The 20,911-nt window shown below is 37.3% G+C and overlaps 4 protein-coding genes and 1 long non-coding RNA gene across 5 annotated transcripts in view; 3 read left to right on the forward strand and 2 right to left on the reverse strand.

The window, feature by feature from the left end:
- LOC103509548 (nucleolar protein dao-5-like) overlaps positions 1–5,846 on the forward strand; it is a 16,764-nt gene extending 10,918 nt beyond the window's left edge. Inside the window, exons 5-6 of the mRNA XM_026823841.1 lie at positions 4,768–5,199; positions 5,505–5,846. Coding sequence (XP_026679642.1) covers positions 4,768–5,199; positions 5,505–5,846 — 774 coding nt within the window. The remainder of the gene's footprint in view (positions 1–4,767; positions 5,200–5,504) is intronic.
- Positions 5,847–8,773: 2,927 nt separating this feature from the next.
- LOC103509541 (hepatoma-derived growth factor-related protein 2) lies at positions 8,774–11,070 on the forward strand. Its single transcript, XM_017444225.2, has 4 exons — positions 8,774–9,261; positions 9,448–9,935; positions 10,098–10,315; positions 10,598–11,070. The coding sequence occupies exons 1-4, from the start codon at positions 8,904–8,906 to the stop codon at positions 10,851–10,853; spliced, it is 1,320 nt and encodes a 439-aa protein (XP_017299714.1). The 5' UTR covers positions 8,774–8,903; the 3' UTR covers positions 10,854–11,070.
- Positions 10,882–15,094, reverse strand: LOC103509549 (peptidylprolyl isomerase domain and WD repeat-containing protein 1-like). The gene is made up of 7 exons (XM_026823842.1): positions 15,089–15,094; positions 14,626–14,731; positions 14,314–14,416; positions 13,823–14,019; positions 13,458–13,651; positions 11,396–11,614; positions 10,882–10,899 (listed from the first exon to the last, which is right to left on the reverse strand). The coding sequence occupies exons 1-7, from the start codon at positions 15,092–15,094 to the stop codon at positions 10,882–10,884; spliced, it is 843 nt and encodes a 280-aa protein (XP_026679643.1).
- Positions 15,095–15,311: 217 nt separating this feature from the next.
- Positions 15,312–16,302, forward strand: LOC113467593 (DEAD-box helicase Dbp80-like). The gene is made up of 2 exons (XM_026823843.1): positions 15,312–15,324; positions 15,588–16,302. Exons 1-2 carry the CDS (start codon positions 15,312–15,314, stop codon positions 15,920–15,922), a joined length of 348 nt encoding a protein of 115 aa, XP_026679644.1. The 3' UTR covers positions 15,923–16,302.
- Positions 16,303–16,551: 249 nt separating this feature from the next.
- On the reverse strand, positions 16,552–17,563 carry LOC113467596. The gene is made up of 2 exons (XR_003391619.1): positions 17,067–17,563; positions 16,552–16,963 (listed from the first exon to the last, which is right to left on the reverse strand). It is a non-coding gene; the product is annotated as an uncharacterized LOC113467596 (long non-coding RNA).
- Between the last annotated feature and the right edge of the window lie 3,348 nt (positions 17,564–20,911).

The raw sequence follows: 20,911 nt of genomic DNA on the forward strand, positions 1-20,911 counted from the left end.
TGTCCATCATGCCTGCTGTAGAAAGGAAATTCAAAACCAATGACAAAGTATTTGCCAAAGTAAGAGGCTACCCTCCATGGCCTGCTAGGATTGAAGGTTTGGCCGATGAAACGCCCAACCGACTAAAGTATCACATATTTTTCTATGGTACCCGGGAGACAGGTATTTGCCGTCAAGATGAATTGTTTCCTTACACAGAATTCAAGGATAAATATGGCAAAGGTGTCAAGAGGAAGTTCTTCACAGAAGCTTTGCAGGAAATAGAATGTGATTTTGGAACTCCCGAGTCTCGAGCCAACCTTCTTCCGAGTGAGAGTACACCTAAGCCAGAAGCAACAGAGTCTCAAGCTGGTAGTGATAATGAAGGTATGGACATTTTAATTATCAAATATTTGATTCTGATATGTGGGTTGGGTATTTGACTATTTTAGGTTCATGTACACAGTACCTGCACCTTTCCCCCTTGCTATAAAGGTCATTGAAGTGCCAACTGATGTTTAGTAACTCCAAAGTCACGGGTTAATTGAAATTGAACTTTAATTTTTTTCAGGCAATCTTGTCATTGATGAAGGCTCTGAAAAGAAAGCAGCTCCTAAACCTAAAACATCTACACCTCGTGTATCAGAGGATCAACATGGACCTTCGCAAAGTTACTGAGACATCAATCAAGATATGTTGGATTGTAACACTGATTATCCATTTCACTTCCCTATCGTGAAGTGTAATAGTTATTTATCTTTCTCTATCAACATGGACCTTCGCAAAGTTACTGAGACATCAATCAAGATATGTTGGATTGTAACACTGATTATCCATTTCACTTCCCTATCCACAGGAATTCTTCCTCAACGTCAAGGATCATATTCGGAACTTGAAATTTCCCGCCACCACCGTTTCCTCGTTTGAAAAGTGGACGCAGGCGGATCTCGAACTCTCGACCCGCTTCATACAGACCAAGAACAATGTCCACGCCGCTCTGTGTGATAACATGGACACTCGGTCCGCTTTGGACTCGATACGAGATTGTATATCTCAGGTATGAAATAACGAGGAGGAATTTTGAATTGTGTTGAGCATATTTAAATGCTTGTCACAAATATCGTTCCCCGATTATTACACCCAGATAAATTTTATGACTTGACTTGAACTCCAACTACCAACCTCCAGATCCAAAGTCTAACGCGTTAACAACTGCACCACTGAGGTTGGTATGAAATAACAAGTTCTAGTGGCTTAAATTTTCTGAACGATTTTTTTTTTTAATGTCCAAAAATAATGTAAACAGGGTACCTACCTACCTAGGTTTTTTATTTAAAAATATATAATTATATATTTCTCTGACCTTATTACATCTTTTGATTATTGAATATTTCTTCAATTATTGGACAGTGGACACATAGGGTTGAATTTAATATGCATCTACCACCACACACCTACGTAATTCAGCGAAGTCTCATCTTTCAAGACTTTGACAGTCACTAAACACTTCCTTGTAATAACGCGCCTTGGACATATACATAATAAAGAATAAAATCATTCACTTTTCCCCCTTTTACTCTATTCACAGGTGAATATTTATCTACGAGGCACCCCGAATCAGTTACTTCTGCGAGACATTGGAGCGTACGTGACCAAAATTCTCACAGTATTTGGATGTATAGGAGATGTCAAAAACATCGGATTTCCTCTTGGTGGAACGGGAGTGGAAAGCACCAATGTGAGTCCTTTGCAAGTGTTACATGTATCTTTTTACTTTCTATAATTTTATTTTAAGAAGTGTGTACTGCACCAGAACTAAAGAGAAATAATGGACTCTTGAGTGGAAGGTAACCATTAGACAAGCTTACTTTTTTTCACCCTTTTCACTGGAATTTAATCCAGTTCGAGACCCAGTAACCCAGTTTAAAAGATTAAATCCACGGAAATCCAAAGTTAAACAGCCAGCAGAATTATTCATTTTTTTTTCACCCTTTGGAATTTAATCCAGTTCGAGACCCAGTAACCCAGTTTAAAAGATTAAATCCACGGAAATCCAAAGTTAAACAGCCAGCAGAATTATTTGTCCCCTAGTGATCCCCCGTTCAAAACTAAAGGGTGGGATTAATGCTTGGAGCATAGTGGAGTATTATTTTCCATCCATTCGTTTCTGCATGGCAATCTCTACCTTTGGACTAAACAGATTTTCTTTATTTCTTTTTTCTAATACATGTTTGTTTTGTTCTCTTCTTCAGCTGGAGGAGTTGGTTCTTCCTTATCTAACGATTCTATCGGAGTTCCGGGATAATATACGAACGGAAGCCCGCCTGATTAAATCCACGGAAATTCTGAACCAGTGTGATAGACTTAGAGATGAGGTGCTGCCCAACGTAGGTGTCCGATTAGAAGATATAGAGGGTAAGTAAAAAAAAAAGTTTTTTAAAAGATGAGTGTGTTTTACCGCCGTTTTTGTTTCGTAGCAATGAAACAACTGCTTCATTAAACGCATGTGGTCTGTGTCGTAGCATGTCCATCCCTTAGTATGATAGTATGTCCCTCATCAGATGGGCGATTAAAGACACAATGCTTCCCATTTAAGTGCTGGGTAAGTAAGTAATTAGGATCTTGGGATACAAAAACTGGTTCAAAGGATGATGAAAGAAATTCTGTTCGCCACTTAATGAACTACTAAAGTAGCGCGTCTGCTTTGTAAGCGTTGGTCGCGTGTTTCCGTCCGGACGATTTTTATCCTGAACAGATCAGGTTCGTTCTCGGAACGGCTGACTTTCTCCTATTCTGTCCTCTACCTTTCTTCAGTTTGGAACGATGAGACGTCCGCTGTTACAGTTAGTTTTCTCTATCAAACGATTAAAAAAAAATGCAATCTTCGTGTCCGATTTCCAGTCTATTCTTCTAGCTCTACTGTTCTAATATATCTCCATTTCTCCCACTTCCGTCTACCTTTCTTCAGTTTGGAACGATGAGACGTCCGCTGTTACAGTTAGTTTTCTCTATCAAACGATTAAAAAGAAAAAAAAAAATGCAATCTTCGTGTCCGATTTCCAGTCTATTCTTCTAGCTCTACTGTTCTAATATATCTCCATTTCTCCCACTTCCGTCCAAGTATTGTGTTATGCAGCTGATTAGCTTACCTTGTTTATGCTGAAGACTATAGATATAGACTATAGGTGGGTTAATACTTCCTAAAGTTAACTGACAATGATTTGGATCGGGGAAAAAAAAGTTACACACTATGTGAAGGTGATGTGAATTGACCATGTTTCATTGTAGCTACTTAAAGGCTGCAATTAATTCAACTTTTTTTACCTTTTCAGATCCTACATTACATTTGATATTCTTCGAAGAATTCTATCAGAGTATTTCAATTATAACATCACATATGCCATGAACATAACAGATATTGATGATAAAATTATAAAACGAGCTAGACAAAACTATCTGTTTGAAAAACATGTCCAGGAAAATGAAATCCAAACAAGTAAAATACTCAAAGATATAGGGGAAGTGATGGGAGCATTTGAAAGCAAAATGAAATTGGTGACAGATCCTGATAAGTTGACCATGATGAAAAATATTCTAAGCAATGTACAGGAAGCTAAGCAAGATATCTCTGCTCAACCTGAAGGAACCATTAACAATATCAAGAATGTAACTTTCCAGGTATGAACTCTGACTCTAGTACCTACTCTACCTTTCAATTTTTTTTTTTTTTTTTTTTTAGGAAGTTACCTTATCTGCCTCTGTTCCCTCCTCTCCCTTTAATTTTTTTTTTTTTTTTTTTTCTAGGAAGTTACCTTAGTCCAAGAAAACTCAGACTCATTAGACTGAGAACATTTGACACAGGCAGTAGCATGTGAAATACAATACACTTTCTTAACTTGGGATCACATATTGGCTGTTACCTACCATCTGTTAACTAAAACTGGCCTTGAAGTTGGAATTTATATACCTACCTAAGTTTTCACAGTCAGCCTGTAAGTACATACCTTAGCTATGTTTAACTCCAATTTGAAAGCCCACCACTCAAATGTCTTGATTCCTCCCTCTAATGTCTGATTTATATTTCCTTTACAGAAACTTCTCACTGCTGTCAGAGACCCTTTCTCTGACTGGTTGGACTCTTTGCATGGCTCCAGTATTACAGATAACTCAATATTTGCTACCTTGCCCAAACATTGGGAGGCCGAATTCCACAAGGATATGGCCGACTTGAATGTGAGTAAAATACCTGACCTTTGGTTCTAGTGCTTACATAAAATTTGGCGATTTATATTTCCTTTACAGAAACTTCTCACTGCTGTCAGAGACCCTTTGTCTGACTGGTTGGACTCTTTGCATGGCTCCAGTATTACAGATAACTCAATATTTGCTACCTTGCCCAAACACTGGGAGGCCGAATTCCACAAGGATATGGCCGACTTGAATGTGAGTAAAATACCTGACCTTTGGTTCTAGTGCTTACATAAAATTTGGCAAACATATTCAAAACCTAAAGGTCCTAAAGATATTTGGTCATTAGATTTTGGGCTTGATCAGGCCTTTTAATCTCTACAAAGGTCCTTTTTCTCAATGACTTGTAGAGTTCAGATAACTATTTGCAAGTACTTTTGAAAGACTCAAGTGATTGAAGTGAGTTCTAATGATAAATACTATTTTTTCATCTCAACTGTTTTTCAGGTACTTCCACCCACCGTGTTGACCCGCGTCAGCGAGTATATCCCCGAAATCGTGGCCTCAGCCCAAACTCCTAAGCCAGCTGCTGCCAAGAAGGCTGAATCCAGCAGTGATGATGATTCAAGCTCTGAAGATGAAAAACCTGCTGTTAAAGCACCAGCCAAACCTGTAGCTCATGCTGCTGAACCAGCTGCTGCCAAGAAGGCTGAATCCAGCAGTGATGACGATTCAAGCTCTGAAGATGAAAAACCAGCTGTTAAAACACCAGCCAAACCTGTAGCTCAAGCTGCTAAACCAGCTGCTGCCAAGAAGGCTGAATCCAGTAGTGATGACGATTCAAGCTCTGAAGATGAGAAACCAGCTGTTAAAGCACCAGCCAAACCTGTAGCTCAAGCTGCTAAACCAGGTGCTGCCAAGAAGGCAGAATCCAGCAGTGATGATGATTCAAGCTCTGAAGATGAAAAACCAGCTGTCAAAACACCAGCCAAACCTGTAGCTCAAGCTGCTAAACCAGCTGCTGCCAAGAAGGCAGAATCCAGCAGTGATGACGATTCAAGCTCTGAAGATGAGAAACCAGCTGTCAAAACACCAGCTAAGCCACCTTCAAATGCTAAGCCCAAAACATTATTAAATGGTAAAGGAGCTGCTGATTCTAGTGAAGATGAGAGTTCAGATGTAGATCCCAAAGTCAAGCCAACACCAATTATCAATGGACCAACTAATGGGCATCACTCTGAGAAAAATAGTGAATCTGATGATGCTTCTACAAGTTTGAAATTCAAATCTGCTGCTGACAATTTGAAGAAAAACCAGAGCCAGCTGCTGCCAAGAAGGCAGAATCCAGCAGTGATGATGATTCAAGCTCTGAAGATGAGAAACCAGCTGTCAAAACACCAGCCAAACCTGTAGCTCAAGCTGCTAAACCAGCTGCTGCCAAGAAGGCTGAATCCAGCAGTGATGACGATTCAAGCTCTGAAGATGAAAAACCAGCTGTTAAAACACCAGCCAAACCTGTAGCTCAAGCTGCTAAACCAGCTGCTGCCAAAAAGGCAGAATCCAGCAGTGATGACGATTCAAGCTCTGAAGATGAGAAACCAGCTGTCAAAACACCAGCCAAATCTGCAGTTCCAACACCCCCAGGAATATTCACTTTCACTACCCCTAATTCTCTATAAGTGCAATAGTCTTAAATAAAAATGGACGTGGCACATAAGGAATGAAGAAGAGACCGCCTTAACAAATTTTTCTTACCCTTCTCAGGTGATCTCAGTTCTCAGGAAGCGTCGGAAAAGCGGTCACCCAATGATTTCGCTCTGTGGAAGAAATCAAAGGCCGGGGAGCCATGGTGGTCCTCGCCCTGGGGTGAGGGAAGGCCGGGCTGGCATATCGAATGCTCTGTTATGGCATCGGCTGTATTGGGTCCCCAGTTGGACATACACACAGGTGGGGTCGACCTCAAGTTTCCTCATCATGATAATGAACTGGCTCAGGCTGAGGTGGGTACATGCCAGCTTGTATAGGGCCACGTCTTATCATCCCGAAATCGAAGAGAGAAGGAAGACAGGATAGGAGAAAGCCAGCCGTTCCGACATACAAACTTTATCCCTTCAGGATAAAATCTGCCCCGGGTGGGAATCGAACCCTCGGCCTAGCGCTTACAAGGCAGACGCACTACCAACCAAGCTAACTAGACGTGCAATTAAATTTTGCCCGGGCGGAAATTGAACCCGCTCCTAGTGCTATAAATGAAAATCATTGTAACATAATTTTGTTGAACACAGGCACTAAAACTAATATGTAAATGTAAATGCAGTTTCTTTGTGTTATTATATCACAAGTTATGAAATAGGTAACTACAAAACTTATTACCTTTATATGATACCTAGGATGTCTAATATAGGATATAGGATTTCATGACTCCCGCTTCGTTTGTTTGTGCGTAAGCGTTTCTGCGCATTTTGACGTGAAATCTGACGTCACAAGTCACAACTCTTTGAACTTTTTCATTAGAACGGCATCGGCAATTGAAAATTGAATTTTCGACCTTTTAAAATTATTTTTTCGGAGTTTTGACCTCAGATTTGAATTTTTCACAACTTTTTACGTAGGAATCGACCTTTTATTAATAATATTTTCCCAATTGCAACTCCTCCATTTGTGTTTTTGTTTCCAGGGTCTTCCCACTCACGATCAGGAAGGAAAAGAGCTGAGCAAGGGTCTGGCGAAGAAGTTGAAAAAGCTGCAACTGACACAAGAGAAGAAATACAACGAGTATATTGCCTCAGTCCAAAGTTCGTGAAACTAATTGCTTTATGTACATGAAGTACTTGCATTTATACAAATAACCTCAATCAAACTTTCTTGATTTGGTGAAGAAATTGAAGCGCTACCACGCTCCTTAATATTTCAGTGTGTATCACACTAAGATTTCACACAGATCGTGGGTTTTATTCCCAACATTGCCAATGGACCCTACGGTCGAGTGTGACCACCTAACCTATACTTAGCACTTATGGTAAATGATATTTAAAATCATTGATACCTATTATGATACATATTAAATAATGTCCCTTGTCCATTTTTTTGTCTAATAAAATGGAGCCTCTGTTTATTAAATTAATTTAAATAATCTCTATTTTCTCTGTTTCTTTAAACATGTTTAGCGTGTTTTGTACGTCTTTACAATATATTCGTCACTCTGTGAACCAATCGCAGTGAATTAAGGACCGGACAAATAGAAATAAGGAAAGGAAAAATGGGGACCAGATAAATGGTAGTGGATTTGGATACCGCTGCTACAAGAAAATCCCACAAAATAAAAAGTCCCACGTGCACGCGTTCGTGGGATTTTTTTCTCTCCCCGAAGGCCCCGTTCACATGAGAAAAGTAAACAAAAGATTTTTGGTGCGAAATTTGTGAAAGCGGAAAGTTTTGAAATAAAGTTTTCTTCTACTGTTTTGGTGATTCGGTCATAAATTTGATCTCTTTTACCTGTGAGGTGAGTTGGACAATTAAAGGCTCATCTAGTGCTGTGTAACATTTACTTGTGCTTTTGTCCATCATGCCTGCTGTAGAAAGGAAATTCAAAACCAATGACAAAGTATTTGCCAAAGTAAGAGGCTACCCTCCATGGCCTGCTAGTGTGTTTTTGTTTCCAGGGTCTTCCCACTCACGATCAGGAAGGAAAAGAGCTGAGCAAGGGTCTGGCGAAGAAGTTGAAAAAGCTGCAACTGACACAAGAGAAGAAATACAACGAGTATATTGCCTCAGTCCAAAGTTCGTGAAACTAATTGCTTTATGTACATGAAGTACTTGCATTTATACAAATAACCTCAATCAAACTTTCTTGATTTGGTGAAGAAATTGAAGCGCTACCACGCTCCTTAATATTTCAGTGTGTATCACACTAAGATTTCACACAGATCGTGGGTTTTATTCCCAACGTTGCCAATGGACCCTACGGTCGAGTGTGACCACCTAACCTATACTTAGCACTTATGGTAAATGATATTTAAAATCATTGATACCTATTATGATACATATTAAATAATGTCCCTTGTCCATTTTTTTGTCTAATAAAATGGAGCCTCTGTTTATTAAATTAATTTAAATAATCTCTATTTTCTCTGTTTCTTTAAACATGTTTAGCGTGTTTTGTACGTCTTTACAATATATTCGTCACTCTGTGAACCAATCGCAGTGAATTAAGGACCGGACAAATAGAAATAAGGAAAGGAAAAATGGGGACCAGATAAATGGTAGTGGATTTGGATACCGCTGCTACAAGAAAATCCCACAAAATAAAAAGTCCCACGTGCACGCGTTCGTGGGATTTTTTTCTCTCCCCGAAGGCCCCGTTCAGTATTCGTCACTCTGTGAACCAATCGCAGTGAATTAAGGACCGGACAAATAGAAATAAGGAAAGTAAAAATGGGGACCAGATAAATGGTAGTGGATTTGGACACCGCTGCTACAAGAAAATCCCACAAAATAAAAAGTCCCACGTGCACGCGTTCGTGGGATTTTTTTCTCTCCCCGAAGGCCCCGTTCACATGAGAAAAGTAAACAAAAGATTTTTGGTGCGAAATTTGTGAAAGCGGAAAGTTTTGAAATAAAAGTTTTCTTCTACTGTTTTGGTGATTCGGTCATAAATTTGATCTCTTTTACCTGTGAGTTGGACAATTAAAGGCTCATCTAGTGCTGTGTAACATTTACTTGTGCTTCTGTCCATCATGCCTGCTGTAGAAAGGAAATTCAAAACCAATGACAAAGTATTTGCCAAAGTAAGAGGCTACCCTCCATGGCCTGCTAGGATTGAAGGTTTGGCCGATGAAACGCCCAACCGACTAAAGTATCACATATTTTTCTATGGTACCCGGGAGACAGGTATTTGCCGTCAAGATGAATTGTTTCCTTACACAGAATTCAAGGATAAATATGGCAAAGGTGTCAAGAGGAAGTTCTTCACAGAAGCTTTGCAGGAAATAGAATGTGATTTTGGAACTCCCGAGTCTCGAGCCAACCTTCTTCCGAGTGAGAGTACACCTAAGCCAGAAGCAACAGAGTCTCAAGCTGGTAGTGATAATGAAGGTATGGACATTTTAATTATCAAATATTTGATTCTGATATGTGGGTTGGGTATTTGACTATTTTAGGTTCATGTACACAGTACCTGCACCTTTCCCCCTTGCTATAAAGGTCATTGAAGTGCCAACTGATGTTTAGTACCCCCAAAGTCATGGGTTAATTGAAATTGAACTTTGATTTTTTTTTCAGGCAATCTTGTCATTGATGAAGGCTCTGAAAAGAAAGCAGCTCCTAAACCTAAAACATCTACACCTCGTGTATCAGAGGCCATGGATGTTGACACACCCAATTATCATCACAAGCCAAGCCCTGTTCTCAAAGTAACCACATCCGGTCGGAAAATAAAGCCAAAGAAAACCTTTGACCCAGATGACAATGACAGCACATTTTCCAGCCACTCAGGAGGTTTCAAAGAACAAAGTCCCATTCCAGGGACTGAAAATGCTCTCATCAAAGCAAGTGTTTGTCGAATTAAAACAGTGGATGGAAAGTTGGTCCTTCTGGATATCAACAAGTTTACTCCACCTGAAAATTGTAAAACTGAGAAATCAATCAATCTTTGGAAGATGAACAAAATCAATGAGTTCAAACAAATACGAGAGAAAGTAGAAGAAGGTGAACCTGTGAAAGAAGAATATGCAAAAATAATTGAGGAGCAGTGCCAGCCTGAAGTTCAAGTAAGTTGTGGGTAATATCACTCCTAAAGGTACTAAGTGAAAAAGGCTGTACATACATATCTCTAAACCATTTGCAAATCAGTGTTGAGCATTCTCTACTCCTGTTACAGTTGTCTGTTGGTAGGTATGTGATGGGTACTCAAAAAATCTTTTTGGTTTCAGGCTGAATTGGAAGCAAATGAAAAGGCACTGAAAACTCAACTGAAGCTTGAGGTGTGTATTTTAGACATTGATCTCCGCATCAAAGACTCGATAGGTTTGGAGCATGCTGACTGTGATGAATGTTTGAAAGCATTAGATGATCTGATCAATCTGCCAATAACTCCTCTTGTGTTGAAGAAACACCCAGAAATTGTTGACACTTGCAGAAGGCTCCAGAGGTAAATATTAATATACTCCTAAGAACAAATGATGCTGTATCGGGGACCATAGTAAGAAACTAGTGAAACTACTTAGCACATTGCAAATCCATCTGGTTGGTTGTGTTGAATTTGGATGTCTCAAATATGAGATTTTGTGCAAACTAGCAAGCTTCATAGAGTAGGCCTCACAACATTCTTTTTACCAGCTCTAAAAAAAGTAATGTTCAGCACAATCCTTTCAGGAATAACCCATTTTTTTATTCCGCCAAACATTGTTTCTTTGTTTACTCATTTCCCCAGGTACACTGGTAACATTGCTGAGTGGACTATGACAGAAGAGGAAGCTGAGGTTTTCACTCAGAAAGCCTCCCAAGTTCGTGCTAAGGCTGACCATGTGTATAACAAGTTCAAAAATCTGTTCACTGTACCTGCTGGTGAAACATTCTGGGACACATTTTCCAAGCAACTGGTCACATTCAATGATGTAACCAGGAATATGCCTGCCCACGATCTCTTCTCTCTGTGTGAGGACCCTACAACAACTGCACCCTCTTAAGTTGAAAAGATTATTGAAGGTCAACTATTCAGGTTTTCTCGCCCCTCTGAAACGGGATTTGAAGATTCTCCTATCAATTAATTGTTTATTGTTTAACCTGTGTTCTTCAGTATTGGAGCCATGTGTTTTTTCTTCTGTCCAAAATGAAGTTCTGTTTCAACCTTTGTGGTATAGTAGTTAGCATGTTGGCACAGTGGACTTTAGATCTCGTCTCGAGATAGGTAGTTCAAGTCCTAGTTGACTCATATAATTTGACAAGGTGTATTTATTTGGGAACGACATTTCTTCCTAAATTTCAGTATCTTATCACACATGGTTTAAAGTTTCAAGAAAAGATATACACCTTAACAGAATCATTGACTATTACCATTTCGAGGTGGATCTTTCTAAACACACACAGTAGACTTTTTCGCTAGACTTGATGTCGCAAAAAAAAAAAAAAAATCTACGTAGTCTACCAAATTCGTAGAGAGTGGTCTGACGAAGTCTAGCGAAAAAGTCTACAATGTACTTGCACCTTTTCAGTAGATTCAAAATTTTACCTTCCGGTCCATGGATATTGTGACAAACTTGTTCCCATCAGGAGAAAAACTTAGCCCAGATGGATAGGTTTTATTCTTGGCGAACTCGAACAGGTCAGTGTCCAATTTGGATTCAAAATGGACGCACTTGGGAAATTTGAACTCTTGCTTGTAGCCACTCCAGTACTCTAGAATACCAGCTTTGTCTACCGACACCACCACTTGATAAATGGGGTTGAACTGAAAGGAAAAAAAAATACAATCTTATCACACATAGTTTAGAAAAAAACATCATATTTACCATTTGTCAAAATATCGACTGCAGAGGGTTTTGTTTTGCTATTTTGGAGTTTAATTCTTTTACAATGATACTTACCTATATTATGTATTTCAATATTCGATTATTCCCATTAGTTTTTATTATTCACATGGTTTAGAAAAAAACATCATATTTACCATTTGTCAAAATATCGACTGCAGAGGGTTTTGTTGTGCTATTTTGGAGTTTAATTCTTTTACAATGATACTTACCTATATTATGTATTTCAATATTCGATTATTCCCATTAGTTTTTATTATTACTAAGTTCTATGAAGCTAATTCTAGATTAGTACTTTGTAGAGTTAGGTATTTTTACCATGTTGTAATTCTAATGAATAAACACCAAGTTGAGAAAATATTTTGTAACATTTCATTTTGTTCTGTACAATTTATTTTATTTAAATAAACATGAAATTAATTACATTAGACGCCCCTTTATTTTTCCAAACATTCAGAAATTCTAAGAGCTATCTGATGTGTAAATACAATCAAATAGAGTTTCTTCCACGGTATGTACCTAGCTCAAATTTTGTGGAGGTTCAATTTAATTTTTAGATCAAATATGTTCTAAGAATCTAAGCCGAGGCTCGACAGAAATATGATTCGGCATTTATGTAGGTCAAAAGTTTTTTTTTTTTTTTAAGTTTAATTTTATCAGGATGAAGTGGCTCAAATTTTGCAGAGAGGTTCTTTATAAAATTTAGACCAAAAGTGTCCTTGGGCGGAAGATCGAGAAACGTACGGTTTGGCTGCTATTTGGCCTTGAATTTGCGCTATTCAGGGCACACATAAAAAAAAAAAAAAGAAAAACTCAAAAGTAATTAACACAGTGTCTTTGCTGAAAAATATGTTTTCTATGAACCCTCACCTTTATCAACACAACTGGTTTTGTGTGTAACCTGTCCAGGACATGAAGAGGAGTACCATTCCCCTTACAATCATAAATGTGAACATGACTAGAGTCCTGATCAGAGACAGCAGCAGTAGGTATGGCATCACCCAGATAGTGAATGCATTCCACAGTGAGAGGTGTGAAGTCTAGTTTGATCATGTTGATCATATCTGAGAAACAGAAGAGACAAACAAAGCATTAATAAATAATAAATTATCAAAGACTTGGAAACTTTTATTAAATATCATTGTTAGCATGGAAACAGTGATTTACAAATCTTAGAAGAATATGGGTAATCTTACATATCTTACAACAATAGGGCACAAGGAACTCTTACCAAAATTAATGACATCAAACACTTTCATAGCTTTATCAGAAGCTACTGTGCACAGCAGTGTTCTAACAATTAGATAGAGTTTCTTCCACAGTATGTACCTAGCTCAAATTTTGTGGAGGTTCAATTTAATTTTTAGATTAAATATGTTCTAAGAATCTAAGCCGAGGCTTGACAGAAATTAATATGATTTGGCATTTATGTAGGTCAAAAGTTTTTTTTTTTTTAAGTTTAATTTTATCAGGATGAAGTGGCTCAGATTTTGGAGAGAGGTTTTTTATAAAATTTAGACCAAAAGTGTCCTTGGGCGGAAGATCGAGAAACGTACGGTTTGGCTGCTATTCGGCCTCGAATTTGTGCTATTCAGGGCACACATCAAAAAAAAAAAAAAAAAAAAAAAAAACAAAAAAACAAAAGGAGCCTTATCTATCCATTATGATAGAATCGAACCCGCAATCTAGCGCGCCGCTTACAAGGCAGACCGGCTGTCCTACAAGATAACTAGACTGACTGGGATGTTTTCTGTGAACCCTCACCTTTATCAGCACAACTGGTTTTGTGTGTAACCTGTCCAGGACATGAAGAGGAGTACCATTCCCCTTACAATCATAAATGTGAACACGGCTAGAGTCCTGATCAGAGACAGCAGCAGTAGGTATGGCATCACCCAGATAGTGAATACATTCCACAGTGAGAGGTGTGAAGTCTAGTTTGATCATGTTGATCATATCTGAGAAACAGAAGAGACAAACAAGGCATTAATAAATAATAAATTATCAAAGACTTGGAAAATGGAAACTTTTATTAAATATCATTATTAGCATGGAAACAGTGATTTACAAATCTTAGAAGAATATGGGTAATCTTACATCTCTTACAATAGGGCACAAGGAACTCTTACCAAAATTAATGACATCAAACACTTTCATAGCTTTATCAGAAGCTACTGTGCACAGCAGTGTTCCATTGTAGTTTGTACAGATGCTGTGAATAACTCCAAGGTGACTGCGGAAGTGTTTGACAAACTCAATCCCCTCTTCCTGTTTCTTCCAGAATTTGATGTGACCATCATTACTAGCAGTTATGACAAAGTCTGTCCTGTTTGAAAACACAGATAAAATAAATGGACAGTCAGTACCTGAATGAATGTGCTCTGTGGGTTTATGGTGTCTAACAATGTACTGCATTTGAGCATGGTGTGTAAATGGATGGGTGACCAATTTGACACCAATCAAATGCTTGTGTGTGGGATGCACTCATTATTCTGTGGACAAATCAACAGAGCTAAAGGAGATTAAAAAGAGAATTTTTCAAAAAATAATAAAATGAAATAAAATCTTATAAAACCATAACATCTTGAGTTCACACTTATAAAAGAAAAGAAAAACTTACTTTGTGACTACAACATGGGTAATTGGACTGCGATGCATGTAACTCCTCTCATAGGTTTCTGAGCAAGGTAAATTATCCAGGTAGATTTTTTCATGTTCAACAACTGAAAAATAATTAAGATAGGTATTCAATTATCAAAACAGGGTCTATTCCAGAAAGGTACCTTCATTGTACTGTACAATCAAGGAACTAGGTATAGGATAATTGAGTTATGAGGACCATTGAGACTCTATTTCAAATATGCAGCAATCAATGGATATGTTACCAGAGTAAATTAAAAAAGTAAAAAAAAAGGCTGTTTAATTTATTTACCTTTCCGCTTCTTTTTCTCCGGTTGTGAACTAGAGGCAATGGGTAAGGGTCCAAATACTTCATCTTCTTCCTCCTTGAACAGTTTCACGTCCTGTAAGACACTATCCTATAGGGGGGACAGGAGATCCAGCTGAGAGTATTTGATAGGTGGGTACTGGATACCTATGTATTGTATGTACGAATGTTCTGATTTAGTAAGTTAGGGTAAGGAAGAGGACTGGGTACGTAGGTACGAATGTTCTGATTTTGTAGATGGTTACCCTGAGAACAGGTGGCTAGGGGCTAGGTACTGGGTACCTATGTAAGAATGTTCTGATTTAGTAGATGGGTACGGTACAGAAATAAGGGGGAAATACTAAATTCAGGAATATTTTTTTATTTGTATTTATTAAAGTGTGCTACTTAACTTTGAATAAAAATGAGCTTGTAAAGGTAGATATAATAACTTGTCAGAGCTTTTAGCCAGCATTTAAAAACTTAACTGATTCTCATATAAAGTATCTTTCTTTTTGTGAGAAGTGCATTCCCTTCACTAAAGGCTACAAAGTTACATGTTTCAGGAAGAAAATTCGAACTTTTTTTGTAATGGGGAACTGTCAAATGGTAAGCACATTCTAAAGTTCTATCGCAAGGAATTATTTGTACATTAAAGTAAAGAAAATTTACCTTGGAGTAAGGATATTTGGATGAATCTAAAAGGTAGAAAATATGAACTAGAAAATTCTAATCATTAATCCATATTAATAAAAAATTACAATAATTGATTTTTTTTTTTTTTTGTATTTATTAAAGTGTGCTAACTTTGAAAAATGAGCTTGTAAAGTTAGATATAATAACTTGTCAGAGCTTTTAGCCAACATTTAAAAACTTAACTGATTCTCATATAAAGTATCTTTCTTTTTGTGAGAAGTGCATTCCCTTCACTAAAGGCTACAAAGTTACATGAGGTATTTGAGATGAAGGTTTCATTAAAACATGTTTTTTTCTCCTTGCAGGCAAAGAGAAAGTGCTGATTACCACCAATGTGCTAGCCAGAGGTATTGATGTAGAACAAGTGACTATTGTCATCAATTTCGACATGCCCATTGATATGAATGGCCAAGCAGATTGTGAAACCTATCTTCACCGAATTGGCAGAACGGGCAGATTTGGAAAATGTGGTATTGCCATCAACTTGGTTGATGAGCATTCTGTGGGAGTTCTCAAGGATATAGAAAAACATTTTGGCAAGAAAATCGAACTCTTGGACACAGAAGATATTGATGATGAAGGAAATTTCAGAAATCTAACCAATTGAAGTGGTTCAAGAAATAAGAGACACTGAGATTGCCTTACTTTTCATACTGTAATTCATTTGCAGTTCAGTAACTTACCTATGCTGTACATATTGTGATGGGATAAGGTTCTTAGTTAATTTATTATAAATACCCACTGTAAAAAACTGTTTCAGATTTATTCTTGACCAACCTTAGCTTGTCTAGAACTATCTGTCCTTTTCATAAGCAGTCGAGATTCGACACATCCTATTCAGACTACAGTGGAAGGTGTTCAAAAGCTTGATGCAAAGGAGTTGCATTTCATAATTTAAAAATTCACAGTATATTATATTTTTTTAAGATTAGGGTAAGTGAAGGATATTTCATTCAACAGCTAAGGTCCTATCAAATTTTGTGTCACTTTGCCTTAAACCAGTTCCTCAGTTGTCCTCACGAGGAGGCTTAGTACACCCGAAATAGCCAGCCGCACATCTTGTCCCATGCGGCGCGTGGCGTGTCCACATAACAAACACATTTAACTTAAGTGATTCAATGGTGAATTCAACCTGCTATTGCTAATGGCTGGGCAAAATGCTTGACTTGATAGCTCCAGCATTTTGGTCATACCTATTAATTTATTAGGTACACCCGAAATAGCCAGCAGCACATCTTGTCCCATGCGGCGCGTGGCGTGTCCATATAACAAACACATTTAACTTAAGTGATTCAATGGGAACTGGTGAATTCAACCTGCTATTGCTAATGGCTGGGCAAAATGCTTGACTTGATAGCTCCAGCATTTTGGTCATACCTATTAATTTATTACTTGTAAATATTATTTTGTACTTCTTACAGCCTTATACATTTTCTAAGTTAGCTTCTGGGAGTTTCAAGAGGATGTACCTCAGTACATTATTTTTATATATTTTCTTTCTGTGAAAAAAGGCTGAAATCCTTGAAAAAACGTCTCACCATTCTGTTAGATGATCATTTTCATTGTTTAATGTTTAATCTGTTTATTCACTTAATCATACTTTCTTGAAGCTGAATTTATCCATATTTATAATTTTGAATTATTCCACCTACTTCTTCTTCAAATACCATGTCTGTCTGCCTGTTTATTCACTTAAATCATACTTTCTTGAAGCTGAATTTATCCATATTTATAATTTTGAATTATTCCACCTACTTCTTCTTCAAATACCATGTCTGTCTGCCATTTAAATGGCTCCATTTTTACTTTCTATTTTTTACTTACATTACCTCTGTCATTATTTTCCATTTTAAATAATTTTCTTACTTACCTCATTTGTCTCTTACCATTTGAATGTTTATCCTCTTTGAGGTGTATTCTATCTCTCGTCAAGGGTATATCAGAAAAAATAAATCTTGTTTGAATATTTCTTAAGTTCAATCTGTACATAATCCTCATTGTTTTTCATTCTATTTTGAATATTCAGTGAGAAAACCTCTTAATAATTTTAATTCAGTGCAAAATTTCAACTAGGTAGGTCCTGCGAATTTTTTTCATGTGTAAATTTACGTGGTACCTATATATCTGTTTACGTTTCTGACTCAGCTAAGTGTTAGTTTAGGAAAGAAGGAAACATCTTTTATTTTAAGTTGTACAGTGTTCAGTATACCTCTGTTATCCTTGTCTGAACAATCAACTAGGCTTATCGACATAATTGTCGACTTCATCGATCGACGAGGTAAAGAGGTGAATCTATGTTGTCGGGGCAGTATACGGTTTCAGTCAACGTCGATCGATGGTCGTCGACTCTGTTTCAGGGAGGGAAAAGTGTAAAATCCGTTAGGAGATAGGCAAAGTGTAAAAATTAATCTAGAAAAACATAATATACCTATGAATAATAATATCTACTACGAGGAGTATACTAAACCATTCGCGAAAAAAAAAAAAAAAAGAGAGAGAAATTTAAACGGTCTACACTTCTGAACACAATAAAAAAGGTACCATAAAACCTTTCACTGTTTCATACCAAAGGTAAAATGTAAATGCAGTTTCTTTGTGTTATTATGTCACAACTTTGGTGCTCACTGCAGCATCGTAGGATTTTCCCAATATCTCAATAATGACTCTGTTTGGACACATCTTTAGGCTTCGGACTCTGCCCGGAAAAACAATGGAGAAATTATGCGAAAAATCGATCTTACCTACATAACTTGCGAATTGAATCTCATTAGGGACACATATATCTAGTTGATAGTGTTTTATACAAATAATAATAATAAATAAATATACATCCTATTTTGGACTTCAAGGAAAATTTATGTTCATTTTAATGTTCGACCTTTTGCTTTCTATTTTTTCAGACAATGAGAAAAAAGTTCTTCGTACTTCGAGCAGAATCATCAAATAGTCAAGCATGCCTTGAGTACTATGACTCGGAGAAGAAATTTGAGCGCCATCCAAATCAACCCAAGAGGTAAGTGAAAGCAGAGGTAGTGAGTCCACATTTGCACACATTGGGCTTGGTCTTTACCACAGTGGATTATTTTGGGATTCAAGTTCAACCTTTGCTGATCTAAATATTAATTTCGTAGCAAAAATTTCTATCGGACTTTGCTAAAAAAAAAAACTGATTTTGAGATACTCGGAGTTGGTAGGTGGCGTTTAGCATATGTATCTTTGACCATCTCGCGAATAAATGAACTTTCCCGTAAGTTCGTCGATTTTTTCCCTAGTTCTAAAATAAGGTTATCCCCACACCTTTAAAATAAGGTCGACCCCATACCTTCAAAATAAAATAAGGTCAACCCCACATTCCCCTCGCATGCTACTACTTCAGAACTGAAAGTCCTTTTAAGGAGAAGAACTAGCGCTAAGATGGAGGGTGGGTTTCACCGACCTTTTTAGCCCCTGACAGCCTGTTAGCTTAAAGCCCTGTTAACTCGACATAATTGGTTATGTAACCTATCTTAATAACTTGAGATTAGAAGACCGTTCAACATTACTAGTCTTGAAATATTGGGAGGACAGGATGTTGAGGATATACATGGAATGAACTTATGAAGGAAGCTAGGCCCAAATAAGGACAAGACCGGTGGAGATATGTATTTTATAATCTGGCGACCGTATGAAAAAAGTTTATTGCTCAAGCCCGATTATTGAGTGACGCTAAAATATTAATTTGAAGATCTGAAATATTGGGAGGACAGGATGTTGAGGATATACATGGAATGAACTTATGAAGGAAGTTAGGCCCAAATAAGGACAAGACCGGTGGAGCTATGTATTTTATAATCTGGCGACCGTATGAAAAAAGTTTATTGCTCAAGCCCGATTATTGAGTGACGCTAAAATATTAATTTGAAGATTAACTAAAACCTATTTGGGAGGTCGAATTGATGAGACAAAATAACAACACCTAGCTAGGTTACCTAGTAAAAAATTCTAGGATACATACGTACCTAATTAATAGGAAAAAAAGTGTAGACTAAAGAATGTAGAGAGGTCTTCTAGTGTCTGGAACGTTAAATAATAAAAAGTTATTTCGCTTCTCTCATACGTGAGTACCTGAGTAGGTACTTATATCTACCGAGTGTTACATAGTTAGATAATAGAATCTGCTTTACCTTGTTAGGATAAAGAGTAAAGACCTGTGTCATAATCGGAGAGAGATTTCAGTAAGCATAATCTACAGCTAGGCTTTATCTCAACCGTTCCGTTAAGATGTTGAGAATGTCTTCATTCGTGATGGAGTGAAGATACCGACTAGGGATTTTTTTCTTATGGATCACGAATTGAATTCGTCTTGCCACAAAAGTTTGGTCCACCTCAAACTGAGTACCTATGTGTTGGTTTTAAATTAGTACCTAAGTTTCAAAATGTATTTAAAGAATTATTGTTAAATATGTTGGCATTTTGCATTTCTTGTTTTTCAGTCCCTAAAAAAAGTACCTAAATAAAACTCCTCAGTGGATGCTCTTTTCTATCCATTTTTATCCTCGATTTAAGCTTAAAATGGAATACACATGAAATTATGCGTTAAATACAGTTCCATAAGAAACAATTTGCCCTTTTATTTAAAATATCAACAGGAAACAAGAAAAACGCTATCAGGAAGTAAAAAAAAAAAAAAAAACATGAGCTTCACTCTAAAAAGAACAATATTTCTCGTTGTTTCTATATTAAATTATCACCCACCTAAGTAAGTGTTGAATTTTTTATGGCTTTTTTTTATTTTATTTGATGATTGATGAGCGTAATTTTGTGGGTACCTGCCCAGTAGACAAGTTGTACCCATTTACGGTACTTATTTGGTACCTACCTCCTTTCTCGGTCTATTAAAATAAGCAGAAAAAAATCAATAAAATATAAAATTATGTTATTTGTGAAAACAATTTAATATCTTCCTTTGCGGCAAGGACCCAAGATGTTAGTTCCTTCTAAAAATAAACGCTTGGAAAAAGGGTTACCTTGTTATCTACTTACTACTAAATCCCAATAAAATTGCTAACGTACATACGTATTCATACTCGTAGTTGTACAGAACTACAGAGGCTTCATTGTTGATAATCCGCAGGTTCAAAGCAAAGTCATGAATAATAATTACAAGCCTTAATGTTTATTTCCCCTTCAATGTTTTTTACTTGAGCTCTTCACACACGAGTAATAATCATATTGTAAGGGCTAAGTTTTGACCGAGCTTGGAAGATAGCACTAGGTCGCGGCTTTGATTCCCGCCTGGGCCGAACTTCGTCCTAAGGGTTCATTCTCGGACCGGCTGGCTTTCTCCTAGTCTGTTCGGGACCTTATCAAACCTTTTATTTCCCTATATATATATAAAAAAATAGAAAGTAAAAAATTCATCCCTAAGGGTATTTAGCTAAAAAACATTAGGTATCACCCGTGATCAGACTGCCTTAGAGACGAAACATACCTATTAGCATAAAGTAAGTAGGTACGTGTTACTGATATGCGAGTATCACATACGTCCAACATCTACTAGGGGCTTGTTTTTCCGTTTGATGTAATCAGTGGCGCAATATCAACGGAAGCTAGGGAA

The sequence above is a fragment of the Diaphorina citri genome, unplaced genomic scaffold (genome assembly GCF_000475195.1).
Source record: "Diaphorina citri unplaced genomic scaffold, Diaci psyllid genome assembly version 1.1 scaffold509, whole genome shotgun sequence".
NCBI classification, from domain to species: Eukaryota; Metazoa; Arthropoda; class Insecta; order Hemiptera; family Psyllidae; genus Diaphorina; species Diaphorina citri.

Bases quoted from the DNA above. Each gene is read 5' to 3' on its own strand.
- LOC103509549 (XM_026823842.1), bottom strand. The intron at 13,652-13,822 runs GTAAGAGTTCCT...TCTGTTTCTCAG, and splicing joins GTTTGATGTCATTAATTTTG to ATATGATCAACATGATCAAA. The intron at 11,615-13,457 runs GTGAGGGTTCAC...TTTTCCTTTCAG, and splicing joins AACCAGTTGTGCTGATAAAG to TTCAACCCCATTTATCAAGT.
- LOC103509541 (XM_017444225.2), top strand. From the start codon at position 8,904: ATGCCTGCTGTAGAAAGGAAATTCAAAACCAATGACAAAGTATTTGCC. The intron at 9,936-10,097 runs GTAAGTTGTGGG...TTTTGGTTTCAG, and splicing joins AGTGCCAGCCTGAAGTTCAA to GCTGAATTGGAAGCAAATGA. The intron at 10,316-10,597 runs GTAAATATTAAT...TCATTTCCCCAG, and splicing joins ACTTGCAGAAGGCTCCAGAG to GTACACTGGTAACATTGCTG.